Source organism: Somniosus microcephalus, chromosome 9 (assembly GCF_052327205.1).
Source record: "Somniosus microcephalus isolate GS21.2 chromosome 9, FLI_Smic_1.0, whole genome shotgun sequence".
NCBI classification, from domain to species: domain Eukaryota; kingdom Metazoa; phylum Chordata; class Chondrichthyes; order Squaliformes; family Somniosidae; genus Somniosus; species Somniosus microcephalus.
The window spans coordinates 8,288,606-8,304,282 of record NC_140995.1 but is presented as its reverse complement, the minus strand read 5'-3'; the positions used below and the strand labels follow the sequence as shown (position 1 = coordinate 8,304,282).

At 49.2% G+C, this 15,677-nt stretch overlaps 1 protein-coding gene across 4 annotated transcripts in view; it reads left to right on the top strand.

The window, feature by feature from the left end:
* Positions 1 to 15,677, top strand: part of LOC147112237 (V-type proton ATPase subunit C 1-B-like) — a 78,690-nt gene that overhangs the window by 7,235 nt on the left and 55,778 nt on the right. For all 4 annotated transcript variants that reach the window (XM_085996319.1, XM_085996321.1, XM_085996320.1 and 1 more), the window contains 2 exons: positions 736 to 821; positions 14,821 to 14,915. In XM_085996319.1, coding sequence (XP_085852445.1) covers positions 736 to 821; positions 14,821 to 14,915 — 181 coding nt within the window. The remainder of the gene's footprint in view (positions 1 to 735; positions 822 to 14,820; positions 14,916 to 15,677) is intronic.

Sequence of the window (15,677 nt, the reverse complement as noted above, 5' to 3'; positions counted from 1 at the left end):
GTATCATCTGCAGACTTTGAAATTATGTCCTGCATACCCAAATCCAAGTCATTAATATGTCAAAAAAGTAGTGGTCCCAACATGAACCCCTGGGGGACACCACTGCACACTTCCTTCCAGTCTGAAAAACAACCATTCACCATTATTTTCTGCTTTTTGTCTCTTAGCCAATTTTGTATCCACGCTGCCACTGTTCCTTTAATCCCATGGGCTTCAATTTTGCTAACAGGTCTATTATGTGGCACTTTATCAAATGCTTTTTGAAAGTCCATATATACAGCATCAACCGCATTACCTTCACCAACCCTCTCCATTGCTTCATCAAAGAACTCAATCAAGTTAGTCAAACACGATTTGCCTTTAACAAATCCATGCTGGCTGTCATTTATTGACCCATATTTTTCCAAGGGGCAAATAATTTTGTCTCGGATTATTCTCTCTAAAAATTTCCCCGCCACCGACGTTAGGCTGACTGGCCTGTAGTTGCCAGATTTATCCCTCGCCCCTTTGGGGCTGGTGTGCGGCAGGAAACAGAGCAAGGAAAAAGTGCAGGATGAAGCCTATTTAGCACCAGCACTCTTCATGTCAAATGATTAGGGGTATTTTCAATGGCAGCTAATATTCTACAGAGATCTATTCTTTCACTAATTTAAATGTTTATTTCAAATGATTTCTTACCATATTTACAGTTGGTTACTTAAAGAATTGGTTCTGTTTATGTGTGTTTGATCTAAGCATCGTAAAGAAGCTGGCACAGTACACAGCAGATATTATGGAGGATTCCAAGGAGAAAGCTCAAGAAAACCTATTGGCTAATGGAGGTGGGTTCGAAAATACACTGTAGTACACGCCCATTAAAAGTGACATTTATTCAACAAGATGCTGCAGCTTTGAAAGATGTGTGATGTACATTGTTCAAAAATTTAATGCTTTTAAACTATTCTTAATTTCCCTGCAATAAAGATGGTGAGTATATTTGTTATGTATTATACTCCTATATTTAAAATAATCACACCTTTAAGCCCTAACTCTTATTTCTAATGTATATCTTTCCAATCAGTACACTTTATTTCTTTCAATCAGTACACATTTTCATTTTGTGATGTCTCTTTCAAAAATAATACCCATACATAAAACATCTTGTCTAATAATGTCTTGCAGTTGGTAGTGATCTCGATGTGGTACTGGGCCCTGTGATACTTGTACAGATCTGACACTTACGCTGAAGGCTCACTAATCCTGACATTTAAATTAATATTTGATCAGTGATTGAACATCAGCAGCCTGCTTAGATGAAGTTGAGCATTAATTTTCAAACAACTGAGAATAGTCTGGCCTGTTTAAAGATACTTTTCTACATATGTGATTGGCTACAAGGGAACGTTCTTTAAACTGCACACTGAGGATGACTTTTGAAAACTGTAAAGGACTAGAAAACCATATTAATGGCTGATCTGGTTTCTGTTTTCTTCGTTGTGAACTTGAGCACACCAGCACTAAGAGTAGCACCAGTCTCCTGGTCTCCACTTCATTGGCCAATCAACTGCTAATTATTAAAAAAAGAAGGTTCATACCAGTGAATTAGGAATATTGTGCTACTTGAAATGCTGAATCTGCAATCTTACTATGCCTATTCCCAGTACAGATGGCTACTACTTTAATATTACTTGGTGACGGTCAAGAAATGTAGGGAAGGCGGCCTACTTCATAACCAAATGGTTGTAGAATATGCTTCATTATACAGTACCTAACTTGCCAATTGAAAATTGGGCACATTGAATAATTTTGTCTCAATTCTACTCGCCAGATCATTTGGTGCTTCAGATTCCTTCAAAATTTGGAGCATCGCTGTAGATGCACCATGTCATCCATTGTATTTGTGCCTGAAAATCTGTAGTGGTGCTCTGAGTTTTGCTCAGTTTATGTAGCCAATATAATTTGGTTAATCACACATTGGCCTAGAAATTTGTTCGCCCCTGAAAACGGGCACACAGGTGTGCCACACCTGTTCATGTGGGTGCAGGGACCAGGTGAAATCTAGATCACCATGTGTCAAACTTGCAGCCAGCAATACCTGCACTGCTTATTTGCTGTGTGCCTGTTTGTGTGAGTGGGAAACCGAGCATCTCTGACTGGTGGTGAGGACAAGTGAGCGTAAGACCCATGAGGCTGGACTGCAGGAGAGCAATCAGATGGTGGTTGTAAGGATGGTAATTATAAGGGTGGCTGGACTGTTGGTGTAACGGGGAGGGGAGGGATGGTTCCGGTGTAGCGCTCTCGTATCAGTTGTTCTCTAAGAGCTCTGGCAGCTAGTGGCACTGAGGGCCGATGCTGCTCCTGCTCTTCCTCCTTCTCCACATCTTGCTGCCCAGGTGGTGTCAAGGGTTGGTCCCTCAGTATAGCAAAGTTATGCAGCATGCAGCAGACGAATACAAATCTGGAAGCACGGTCTGGGGTATACTGCAGAGATCCTCCCAAATGGTCTGCTCAACGATATATCTGGTGGCGGCATGGCTTTCATTGTAGGCATCTGTGGCCAAGTTCCTGATAGGAGCCATAAGCAATGTCCGGAGGGGATATATAGAAACATAGAAGATAGGAGCAGGAGTAGGCCATTCGGCCCCTCGAGCCTGTTCCACCATTCAATGAGATCATGGCTGATCATCCAAACTCAGTACCCTGTCCCTGCCTTCTCCCCATATCCCTTGATCCCTTTAGCCTTAAGAAATATATCCAACTCCTTGTTGAATATATTTAATGAATTGGCCTCTACTGCCTTCTGTGGTAGAGAATTCCACAGGTTCACCACTCTTTGGGTGAAGAAATTCCTCCTCGTCTCTGTCCTAAATGGCTTACCCCTTATCCTTAGACTGTGACCCCTGGTTCTGGACTCCCTGACCATCGGGAACATCCTTCCTGCATCTAGTCTGTCTAGTCCTGTTAGAATTTTATAAGTTTCAATGAGATCCCCTCTCATTCTTCTAAACTCCAGCGAGTATAAGCCCAATCGACCCAATCTCTCCTCGTATGTCATTCCTGCCATCCCAGGTATCAGTCTGGTGAATCTTCGCTGCACTCCCTCCATGGCAAGAACATCCTTCCTCAGATAAGGCGACCAAAACTGCACACAATACTCAAGGTGTGGTCTCACCAAGGCCCTGTACAACTGCAGCAAGACATCCTTGTTCCTGTACTCGAACCCTCTCGCTACGAAGGCCAACGAACCATTTGCCTTCTTAACCGCCTGCTGCACCTGCATGCTTACCTTCAGTGACTGGTGCACAAGGACACCCAGGTCTCGTTGCACTTCCCCTTCGCCCAATCTATTGCCGTTCAGATAATAATCTGCCTTCCTGTTTTTGCTCTAAACTTTGCACCCAGCCAATATTAGCGCCCCAAAATGGGCGACACCCAATTTTTCCCCCTGTAACTTTTCCCAGTGATTGATCAGAAACAATAATGACAAGGAAGTGCTTTATGGAATAGCGAGGGTTGTTATTTTTGTTGTGCTTAATTTAATAATTCTTCACTTTCTTAATTACTCTGTGCCCAAAAGCTAGAGTAGAACCAGCATTTCTAAACTGTATACTATCGCCCTGTCTGAAAGGCACGACATTTGTAAGAATTTGTGCAGTTATTCAGTCCACCTTGTGAAAAGGAAGCAATCAAATTCTAAGGCAAACTTGCTCAGGCGGGGAGAAAGCTGAGACTGAAAAACATTAAGGGGCAGACATCCTGGTCTAAGTGCAGGGATGGTGACCTCTGCTCCTGACCTTGCCAAAGTACCCAGGGTTGGGGGGAGATTACTAAGGGTGAATCTTGGACTTTCTGGGGCACCTCTCGAAAACACGCTGCAAGTTTGCCAATGAGGTTCAGGCCACGAGCCAGGCCTCACTTGCAACCCCTTTAGCTGCTGGTATACCTCTTTTTATTGGGCTATTGGCTGCTGCCGTTGTCCCAGCCCAGGGACAAGGAAACTCCCAGTCTCGCCTCTGCCCTGGGCTTTGCCCCCAGTCTCCTCCAGCCGCAATCAGCATGGATCCTCCTCCTGCATGACTTACCTGGCATGGAATACAATGCATTACGTCTCAAAGTGCTTTACAGCCAATGAAGTACTTTTGAAGTGGAGTCACTGTTGTAATGTAGGAAACGCAGCAGCCAATTTGCACACAGCAAGCTCCCACAAACAGCAATGTGATAACGACCAGATAATTTGTTTTTTGTTACGTTGGTTGAGTGATAAATATTGGCCAGGACACCAGGGATAACTCCCCTGCTCTTCTTCGAAATAGTGCCATGGGATCTTTTACATCCACCTGAGCGAGCAGACAGGGCCTTGGTTTAACGTCTCATCTGGAAGACGGCACCTCTGACAGTGCAGCACTCCCTCAGCACTGCACTGGAGTGTCAGCCTAGCTTTATGAGCTCAAGTTCCTGGAGTGGGACTGTAAACCCACAACTTTCTGACTCAGGCGAGTGTGGTACCCACTGAGCCAGAGCTGACACTACATGGTACATAGGACAGTAATGTGATGATGCTATCCATATCTATCATGGCCTCTTCTTGGGACGTTGACTGTGTTGTGATCCTAATTGTTCATATCTCACAAAATTTGTTTACATCAGATAGCCAAGTCACCTTATTTTCTGGTTTTGTCAGACAGGAGCTTGTTTAGGTTGATGTCGATCATTCATTGTCAGTATATGACCACAGGATTGCTATTGATGGAGCCTCATCTTCTTTATCAAAGAAGTTGTCTACTACTTCTTCAGTCACTCGTTGCCACCCAATGTTCTTCTCAAATGTTTGCTTTCAACCCTTTGCACTTTCTTTCAGACCTTTCCAGCACTTAGCGCATCAAATATATTAGTGCAATCAATTACTCATAAAAGACTGAGAGTTAAGAGAGTAACTAAAGGCTTTTATTAACAAAAGAATGAAGGTCTGCCTCGAGTGGTCGACCGGTCCAGAAATACAAAGGGCTGGGGAGCAGTCACCTTTATACTAGGACTTGTGGGAGGAGTCAGCCGAGGCATGTCCAGGCATGTACACAGTGGAATACAAACAGTGGTTTACCACATTCACCCCTTGTTTAAAATTGAGTCCGGCGGGGTGAAGTGTATTAAAAGTTAGTGTATTGGAGTCTCTCCAGAGGTCTTGTCTGCCGCTGTGATCGGCGTGGTGACGGCAAGGGTAGTGGAGCTTCCGGCGTCGAGTCCTGCGTAGGCTGTGGCACAGGCGTGTCATCCTCGTAGATGTCGAGCGGGTCGCGGGGCCCAGGCCTGCCGTCTGCTGGGGCTGGATATCGGATCGTGGGGGGGGGGGGTGGTAGTGAGTAGTGGGTTACTGCGGCCCCCGAGGGTGCAAGGTCTCTTATGGAGACTGTGTCCTCCCGCCCGTCCGGGTATGCAATGTAAGCATACTGGGGGTTGGCGTGGAGGAGGTCGACCCTCTCGACCAGGGGGTCCATTTTATGGGTCCTCATGTGTCTTCTCAGTAGGACCGGCCCTGGGGACGTCAGCCATGGCGGTAGCGATGTCCCCGATGTGGACTTCCTTGGGAAGACAAACATTTTCTCATGAGGGGTGGCGTTAGTGGCAGTGCAGAGCAGTGACCGAATAGAGTGGAGCGCATCGGGGAGCACATCCTGCCAGCGGGAGGTTGGAAGGCCCCTAGACTTTAAGGCTAGCAGGGCGGCCTTCCAAACTGTCGCATTTTCTCTTTCCACCTGTCCGTTCCCCCGGGGGTTGTAACTGGTGGTCCTGCTTGTGGCAATACCCCTAGCTAGCAGGTACTGACGGAGTTCGTCGCTCATAAACGATGAGCCCCGGTCGCTATGGATATAGCTGGGGAAACCGAACAGGGTGAAGAGGTCGTTCAGACATTTAATGACCGTGGCACTGGTCATGTCCGGGCAGGGGATGGCGAACGGGAAACGGGAGTACTCATCAATAATATTGAGGAAGTACACATTGCGGTCGGAGGAGGGGAGAGGCCCTTTAAAATCAACGCTCAGGCGCTCGAAGGGCGAGTGGCTTTTATCAGGTGGGCCCTGTCTGGTCTATAAAAGTGCGGTTTGCACTCAGCGCAGACTTGGCAGTTCCTGGTCATGGTCCTGACCTTCTCAATAGAGTAAGGCAGGTTGCGGGCCTTGATGAAGTGGAAGAACCTGGTGACCCCCGGGTGGCAGAGGTCATTGTGGAGGGCCCGCAGTCTATCGATCTGCGCGCTGGCGCAGGTGCCACGTGATAGCGCATCCGGGGGTTCATTGAGCTTCCCGGGCCGGTACAAGATCTCGTAATTGTAGGTGGAAAGTTCGATTCTCCACCTCAAGATCTTGTCATTTTTGATTTTGCCCCTCTGCTTGTTGTTAGACATGAAAGCAACTGAACGCTGGTCAGTGAGCAGGGTAAATCGTTTTCCGGCCAGGTAGTGCCTCCAATGACGCACAGCCTCCACAATCGCCTGGGCCTCCTTCTCAACAGCGGAGTGTCTGGTCTCCGGGCCTTGGAGGGTTCGTGAAAAGAAGGCCACGGGTCTCCCCGCCTGATTGAGGGTAGCGGCCAGGACAAAGTCGGACGCGTCGCTTTCCACCTGGAAGGGGATGGATTCATCCACTGCGTGCATGGTGGCTTTGGCAATGTCCTCCTTGATACGGTGGAAGGCTAAGCGGGCCTCTGCCGTCAAGGGAAAAGAGGTGGACTTGATCAGCGGACGGGCCTTGTCCGCATAGTGGGGGACCCACTGGGCGTAATAGGAGAAAAACCCTAGGCACCTCTTCCGGGCCTTGAGGCAGTGGGGCAGTGGGAGTTCCATAAGGGGACGCATCCGGTCGGGGTCGGGGCCGATGACTTCGTGTTCCACAACACAGCCAAGGATGGCGAGGCGGTTTGTGCGGAATATGCACTTCTCCTTGTTATATGTCAGGTTCAGGAGTTGGGCGGTGCGGAGGAATTTTTCGAGGTTTGCGTCATGGTCCTGCAAGTCACGGCCGCAGATGGTCACATTGTCCAGATATGGGAAAGTGGCCTGCAACGCATTTTGATCTACCATCCGGTCCATCTCCCTTTGGAAGACGGAGACCCCGTTGGTGACGCCAAAGGGAACCCTAAGGAAGTGATAGAGGCGGCCGTTTGCCTCAAAGGCGGTATACTGGCGGTCCTCAGGGCGGATAGGGAGCTGGTGGTACGCTGATTTCAGGTCAATGGTCGAGAAGACGCGGTACTGCGCGATCTGGTTGACCATATCAGCTATGCGGGGGAGTGGGTAGGCGTCCAGCAGGGTGTAACGATTTATTGTCTGGCTGTAGTCGATGACCAGGCGCTGCTTCTCGCCGGTCTTAACGACCACAACCTGGGCTCACCAGGGGCTGGTGCTGCCCTCAATAATCCCTTCCTTCAGGAGCCGCTCCACTTCGGTTTTAATGAAAACCCTGTCCCCGGCACTGTATCGCCTGCTCTTTGTGGCGATGGGCTTACAGTCGGGGGTGAGGTTAGCAAACAGTGGGGGGGGGGGGGTGACTCTGAGTGTGGAGAGGTTGCACCTGGTGCGCGGCGGGCAATTTGGAAGCTGCTGGCTGCGGACTGTGAGTGGGGGTAGGGGTCCACCGTACGCCATCGTAACACTTTTAAGGTGGCACTGAAAATCTAACCCCAGCAGGACGGCAGCGCAGAGGTCGGGCAGGACCAGAAGTTTAAAATGATCGTACACAGTCCCGTCTACTACGAGTGTCACCACGCAGTAGCCGCCGATGTCCGCCGACTGGGACTCGGAGGCCATAGAAATCCGCTGGTGCGCAGGCAGGACTGGGAGAGAGCAACGCCGCACCGTGTCAGGGTGGATGAAGCTCTCCGTGCTCCCAGAGTCAAAAAGGCAGATTGTATCGTGACCATTTACCTTAATGTCCATTGTGGAACTGGCCAGCTGGTGCGGTCTCGCTTGGTCCAGTGTAACGGATGCCAGCGTAGGGGTCGGTGTGTCGCTGCGGGTATCAGATGAGGCGGTGTTGGGGGCCTGCTGCGTTCCGGCTGTCGTCCAAGATGGCGGCGTCCATGATCCCCATGTGGCTGGAGGCGTCCAAAATGGCTGCTGTACCGGTGGTTCGCACATGGCCGGGGAGGCCCAAGATGGCGGCCCGCATGGCCCACATGCGGCGCTGCTGGGGTTCGGGGTGGCTTTGGCCCTGCAGACGCTAACGTAGTGTCCCTTCTTCCCGCAGCCCGAGCAGATCGCGTTTTTCGCCGGGCAGCGCGCTCTGGGGTGTTTTGCCTGGCCACAGAAGTAGCATTTCTGGCCTTGGGGCACTGCTGTCTGGCCTTGGGACACTGCTGCGGTAGTTGGGCCGTTGCTGGGGTGTGGCTGGGGTGGCACGGCGCTATGAGGCGGTCCTACCGTGTCCCAGGCTGTCATTCCCCGCGGCGTCCACGGTGCAGAGGAGTAGGCATCCATGCCCCGGTAGGCTGCATCCAATGATAGTGCGAGTTCAGAGGCCTTGTTGAGGTCGAGGTCACTCTGCTCCAACAGTCGCTGTCGGGTGTAATTGGATCTGTGGCCCGCTACAAAAGCGTCCCGGATAAGTTCCTCTGTGTACACGGCGGCCTTTACATCCTTACAACCACAGGCCCGGCCAAGCACAGACAGTGCCTGAAGGTATTCCACGGTTGATTCCCCAGGTTGTTGTTTACGACTCCCCAGAAGGTGCCTGGCGTACACTTCGTTCACTGGGCGCGTGTACTGGTCCTTGAGGAGCTTGATAGCGTCCGCGTACGAGGTCGCGTCTTGGATGACCGAGTACACTCGGTGGTTCACTTTGGAGGTCAGGACATCCAGTTTGTCCTCGTCCGATTTGATTGCTGCGGAGGCGGTCAGGAATTTTTCGAAACACTTAAGCCAGTGAGTAAACTTGGTGGATGAGTCCGCCTCCCGATGATCTAAGTCCAGGCATGCTGGTGTGAGGATCTTCTCCATTATAAAATTTTTAAAAATAAAATTGATGCGCTATCAATTACTCATAAAAGACTGAGAGTTAAGAGAGTAACTAAAGGCTTTTATTAACAAAAGAATGAAGGTCTGCCTCGAGTGGTCGACCGGTCCAGAAATACAAAGGGCTGGGGAGCAGTCACCTTTATACTAGGACTTGTGGGAGGAGTCAGCCGAGGCATGTCCAGGCATGTACACAGTGGAATACAAACAGTGGTTTACCACAATATTACAACCATTTGAATTCAGAATGAGCATCCCAAATTTAATTCGGAATTGGTGCCAATGGCCTAGAAATTCAGTAAGGCCCCGCCAGGTCTTCAGCGCCCGAAATTTAGCGCTCGCCCGGATTCCCGCAGCGCCCGCCTGAAATTCAGTTGCGACGGGCCAAGACGGAGGCGGGCGCTACTGCAGGGTTTGGCCGCCTCGCTTGGGGCGATGAAAGTCTATTTCAGGCGTCCAGCTGCCGCTGCGCCACCCGATGCGGTGCGGCAGGCTGGGGTACTGCAGGCCTCCTCCTTCTCTTAAGGAGGAGCTGCCTGCAGCCGTGAGATCGCCGCTGGATTCCCCCGGCAAATGAGCCCGGCACCATGGAGAAGTGCCGGGCTCGCGGGAGTCAGACAGCAATGCCGCGGGGGGGTGGTGCAGGAGTCCGGGGAGGGAGGTGCGGCCATGCGGCCGCCGGGAAAGCGGCCGGCCGCCCCTCCACCTTTATGCGCCGGCCTCTCGGAGCTGCAAGGCCCCGTTTTCCAAACGTTGTTTGCGGCCGCTGCAGGCGAGGCGGCCGCAACTGAATTTGGCCTTGGAACGGAATCGCGTTGGAACCGGGGCGCTGCGCACACTGATGACGTCATCGGTGCCGGCGCAGCGCTACCGGCTAACGCCGATGTTAGGGCCCAGCTTAATTTCGGGCACTAAAAAACTTCCGGCGCAACCCACTCTTTCGCCCCTAAGTGGGCGCAAACGCAACTGAATTTCTAGGCCTTTATCTTTTGAAATGTTATTTCCTGCACTGATTTCCAAATCATAGGCTGTGAGGTTGCTTGTGGGCCTTTTGTTGGCTGTTTTGGCGGGCAGTAGCAGTGTTTTTGAATAATTTGATGAACATTTTGGAGGTGCAGGTGTCTTTCAGCACTATTATCTTTATAATGGGCATTCTGTTGGATCTGCCATTGTGGCTGGAGGTTGATGAGCAGCAACACCAGCAAGGAAGAGCGCACAGACCAGGAGATGTTGGTAGAAGTGGGCAAAGGAGGAGAAAGCTGCCGAAGGTCGTATACCCTGTGTGCATCGAGGAAGCGGATCTCCTACCTAAACCTGACTGAGGAGCAGTGTGTGTGGTCGCTCCACACCCCTGAGTGAAGCTGTCACGGAGCGGTGTCACCTGTTGTGGCACCCACTGGAATCCTGCACTTGGGCAGGGGTGGCGGCACTGCCTTGTGGCCGTTGAGGGGTCACTGGCCCTTCGTTTTCGTGCCACAGGACCTTCCAGGCTGTAACTGACACCAGCGACATCGCACAGTTCGCTGCCCACTCCTGTGTCATGGATGCGACAGAGGCACTGTACTAAAACAGGAACCAATTCATTTCATGCCCCAGTGGAGGCAGTAGAGCAAGAGGGAAGAGCTGCCAGCTTGGCCAGGCCAGCTGGTCTCCCACGGGTGCGTTGCCTTGCGTGCTCCATGTGAAGACCCAGGGATTTAAAAAAAAATATTCGTTCATGGGATGTGGGCGTCGCTGGCAAGGCCAGCATTTATTGCCCGTCCCTAGTTGCCCCCGAGAAGGAAACGGGAGGGATTCCCCACCTTGAATGTTCAGCTCGTGTGCAGCAACAGGCAGTGCATTATGCAGGTCTGTGCCCAGTTTCCTGGCAGTAGTCATGATGCCTTTATCCTGCGCTAGTCCTCAATACACCTCCTCTCTTCCACCCAGACCACTGGGGCTGGTTGCTTGGCGACAAGGGGTATCCCTTGACCACCTGGCTCATGACTCCTGTCAGGAACCCAGGGACAGACTCTGAGCAGCGCTACAGTCAGAGCCATGCCGCCACTAGAGTTCTGTTAGAACAAACCATCGGCCTTGTGAGGCAGAGGTTCTGCTGCCTGGACAGGCCTGGAGGTGTTTTTGCGGTACAGCCCCGACAGAGTCTCCAGATTCACCGTCTGCTGCAGCGTTCACATTTGCCCTGCAAAGGGACCAACCCTTACAGACATCCGGAAAAGAAGAACTGCGTGAGGAGGAAGATCAGCAGGAAGATGAAAATGCCAATGAAGAACAAAAGCCACAAATCCTGCTAGCTCTGCGGCAGCAACTCATCGAGCAGAGAGAGGGTCACTTGAATAATCCCTCCCTCCCCCTCCGACAGTCCCTCCTCCCATATTACCAAGATCATTACACCCACCACATGAATGCCCTCAAGTCTGAGCTCTCATCGAAGCTCTCAGAGCTACCACCAGAGGTTCCCGTGGGCCCCACTGCCGTGTTCATTGAGCTGACCACTCGCTCCGTGGTCGACTGCGTGGTCTTGCACGCCGTGCACGAACAGCCCGCCCAAGTTGGAGCTGGAATCCTCCATGTTCTCCGACGTTAGGCACAAGTTCGCTGACAGAAAGGTCTGTGCATTTAGAAGGTGCTGGTGTACAGCCACCAGTCGTCTTCTGTAGCCTGGGCCCTCAAAGTCTTTCTCTGTGCCCTCTGAGCAGGGCTAGGCTGCGAGCTCTCCCTCCTGCTGCTTCGTGAGCTGTTCTATCCTCCTGGTCTTACTCCTGCACACTTGTGCAGGGTGAATCTCCCAGTGCAGACCCCTCCCGCTGACCTTTTAAAGTACACGCGGTGCCACTATCCGAGCTGGTGCTTGTTAGGTTAAGGTCGAGTGATGCTTCATGTTCTGGAGGGCTGTCCTCCTCGTTCTCTGCTCCCATTGTGCTCATTTCAGCTGCTGGACCTGAAAAAGGAAGAGAGGGACAAAGGTCAATATTTAGTGTCGAGGGAAGCAGAGACCGATGATTATTGACTGCTGAAATAGCAGCACTTTGTAATGCATCGTGTGTGAGGGTGAGATTCCAATGAGAAAGAGAAGGTGGTCAGAAACCCTGCGGACGGCTGCTCCAGCCTCGCTGATCTCTACGCTCCTGTTGCGCCTCGTATCCCTGGCGTTATCTTCCAGTGGACAGTACATGGAGGGACGCTCACCCTCCTCCTGTCCTTCCTGCTCCCTCCTATTGTGGACTTCAGTTCTTCCTACAGTATAATTACAGCTAAAAAGCGTAAAAATATTAAATTTATTTATTGAATTTTTAAAAATTCATGGGATGTGGGCGTCGCTGGCAAGGCTGGCATTTATTGCCCATCCCTAGTTGCCCTTGAGAAGGTGGTGGTGAGCCGCCGCCTTGAACCTCTGCAGTCCGTGAGGTGAAGGTACTCCCACAGTGGGAGTACTTCTTTGTAATGATTTGGTACAACTGAGTGGCTTGTAGTTAAGAATCAAGCACATTGCTGTGGGTCTGGAGTCACATATAGGCCAGACTGGGTAAGGGTGGCAGATTTCCTTCCCTAAAGGACATTAGTGAACCAGATGGACTTTTACGACAATCCGATAGTTTCATGGTCACCGTTACTGATACTATCTTTTTATTCCAGATTTATTTAATTAATTGAATTTAAATTCCCCAGCTGCCGTGGTGGGGTTTGAACTCGTGTCTCTGGATCATTAGTCCAGGCCTCTGGATTACGAGCCCAGTCACATAACTAATGCTACCCGTGCCCGATAATGATTTTGGCCTTCAACTGTATGTCTATTTCAGTAATCTGGAGCAAGACATAAAAATATATAATGAATACCCCAAAAGAGACGAATATGTGAGAGGACCTAAAGCAATGCTGGTTTTTAATATTGCTCTTTACTGCCACGGGTGTAAAGCTTGGTGGGAGGTCACTAAAGGTCATCCAACTATGAATCACCTGTTTTCTTGAGCATGTGCATTTGAATTTGAATTTTTTTTCCGAGTGATAATCTGGACACGTGGCTACAGTGGTCAGGTTACGATGGATTAGAACCAAATAGCTTGGTCGCGTTGTCCATATGATCAGGAAAACTTCAACCTTTGAAGTAAAACAAAATTGGCCATGAAAGTTTATTTTTATCAGGGATCTTTACAAAATCAGTTAGGCAACCAAGCTAGCATTTATACAGAAACGTAGAGGATAGAAGCAGGAGTAGGCCATTCGGCCCCTCGAGCCTGCTCCGCCATTTAATGAGATCATGGCTGATCATCCAAATTCAGTACCCTGTCCCTGCTTTCTCCCCATATCCCTTGATCCCTTTAGCCTTAAGAAATATATCTAACTCCTTCTTGAATATATTTAATGAATTGGCCTCTACTGCCTTGTGTGGTAGAGAATTCCACAGGTTCACCACTCTCTGGGTGTAGAATTGTAAATCATATGAATGTAAATCAGTTCCATTAAGTTGAGTGGATTGATAGACTTGTGAGGATACATCAGCCCTCTTTTAGCTGGTGGGTTTTTAGGGTTGTGTGTTAGTGCTGCTAAGTAGAAGTACAAATTTTAACAAAAAAATTGAACATGAATTTGTATATCATCACTGTGCTACATAACAATGTGTCAGACGTGTAGCTCTACTGGTCAATATTGTTGTGACGGGCAAGGATCGATTCAGGGGCTGACATTTCAAAAACAAATTCTTTGTAATTTTTCCCTAAAAGGCTTGTTGTTTTGTAGTTATTTTCCCCAAGGTATCTAATCAAACAATTTTATAATAATTAAGAGTATTTTTGAGAGTCTGCTCCATATCCATTATCAATGATAAAAATACAAATGAAAGAATTGTGACAGTAAAAATGATCAAGATGTACTTTGGAATCATCGCCTCTCACTTCCCCCACCCCTTGACTTTTTTTAGTTAGAATCCATATTAGTCAGGTCTGGCTGGATTTTGAGTGAATAGTTCTGATGCCAAGTGATGCTTATAAACCAGTTGGAATATGGGAAGGAGCAACAAGACTCAGGCAGAAGGCAGAGGCACTGTTTTCCTACATCACTTTCACTATGGCTACAATTCCTAGTGGTAGGAAGCAGCGTCAGAAGTTGTGCTTATTATCGCTCGCTTCTGAAAACCCATCAAATGGGATTTTCTTTTGGATTTGTAACATTTATAAAGGTAAACAGAAGCTGGACTATGTATTCATTCAGCTCCTATTGGCTGCTATAAGTGAAATAAGACAGGGGAAGTAATGACCAGCCACGTAACAACAACTTGCATTTATACAGCGCCTTTAACATAGAAAAATGTCCCAAGGCGCTTCACGAGCGATTATCAAACAAAATTTGACACCGAGCCACATAAGGAGAAATTAGGGCAGGTGACCAAAAGCTTGGTCAAAGAGGTAGGTTTTAAGGAGCGTCTTAAAGGAGGAGAGAGAGGTAGAGAGGCAGAGAGGTTTAGGGAGAGAATTCCAGAGCACGGCCACCAATGGTGGAGCGATTAAAATCAGGGATGCTCAAGAGGCCAGAATTGGAGGAGCGCAGATATCTCGGGGGGGATGTGGGGCTGGAGGAGGTTACAGAGATCGGGAGGGGCGAGGCCATGGAATGATTTGAAAACAAGGATAAGAATTTTAAAATCGAGGCGTTGCTTAACCGGGAGCCAATGTAACCACACTTCAGCCTTGTAATTTATTATTTAACGCATGAACGTAAAATATTTTCACCTTTTTTTGGTCAATACTGTATTTGTTTGTGGTGGTGTATGGTTTGCTACGTGTGGCTAAAGGAACATCAGCCATGCCCCTAATTCCATCTTGTTTTCTTTATTTTTTTAGTTGATCTTCACAGATACGTGACACATTTTCAGTGGGACATGGCTAAATATCCTATAAAACAGTCACTACAAAATATAACAGAAGTTATTGCCAAGGTGAGATTTGATATTGATTCATATCCAGAACAATTTGTCAGTAAAATTTTAGTAAAATAAGCCTGTACAAATAAAATTTGTCTAGTACCTATATATTATTAAAAATCTTGCATAAGGCATACTCTTCCTGTCCCTTATCCCTTACTTCCTCATGCCATGATTTTTTTTTGGTAATGCTTTGATTTTACAATGTCAAGATAGAGGGGATAAAATTCAACTTCGGCAGGGGCGTAAAACAGTATTTCGACAGGCCATTATACACCCTGCCCGATTTTCCTCTCTATTGACTTCAATGGGTGTACAACGGGTGGCCAATCCACTACCACCTGTTTTGTGCCCCCGTCGAAGTTGAATTTGACCTCCGCCCCCCCCCCCCACCCCAGTATGTAAACATTTGTATTTGAAAATGCGTATAGCAACACTTGCTATCGTAATGTAGTTGAAGTCTCTGGCCACTGGGTGGCACCATGGTGTCGTTCCCTTTCCGTCTCCCAGCTCCCCACCTACTCCGCCTCCACCTCCTTCAGCTCCCCACCTCCTACAGCCTCCACCTCCTTCAGCTCCTCCACCTCCTTCAGTGCCTCCACCTCCTTCAGCTCCTCCGCCTCCAGCGCCACTCCTCGGTCAGCTCCTGCACGCTGACCCCTAACATTCTTAAAATCTTTGGTAAGCTTTCTGTGCTCTTCCACACCTCTGCAAATCTTCCTGCCCTTTGTACCTCTGGCTCCATTTGTCTAGTCCCGCTGCCTTCTGTCTCCAGCC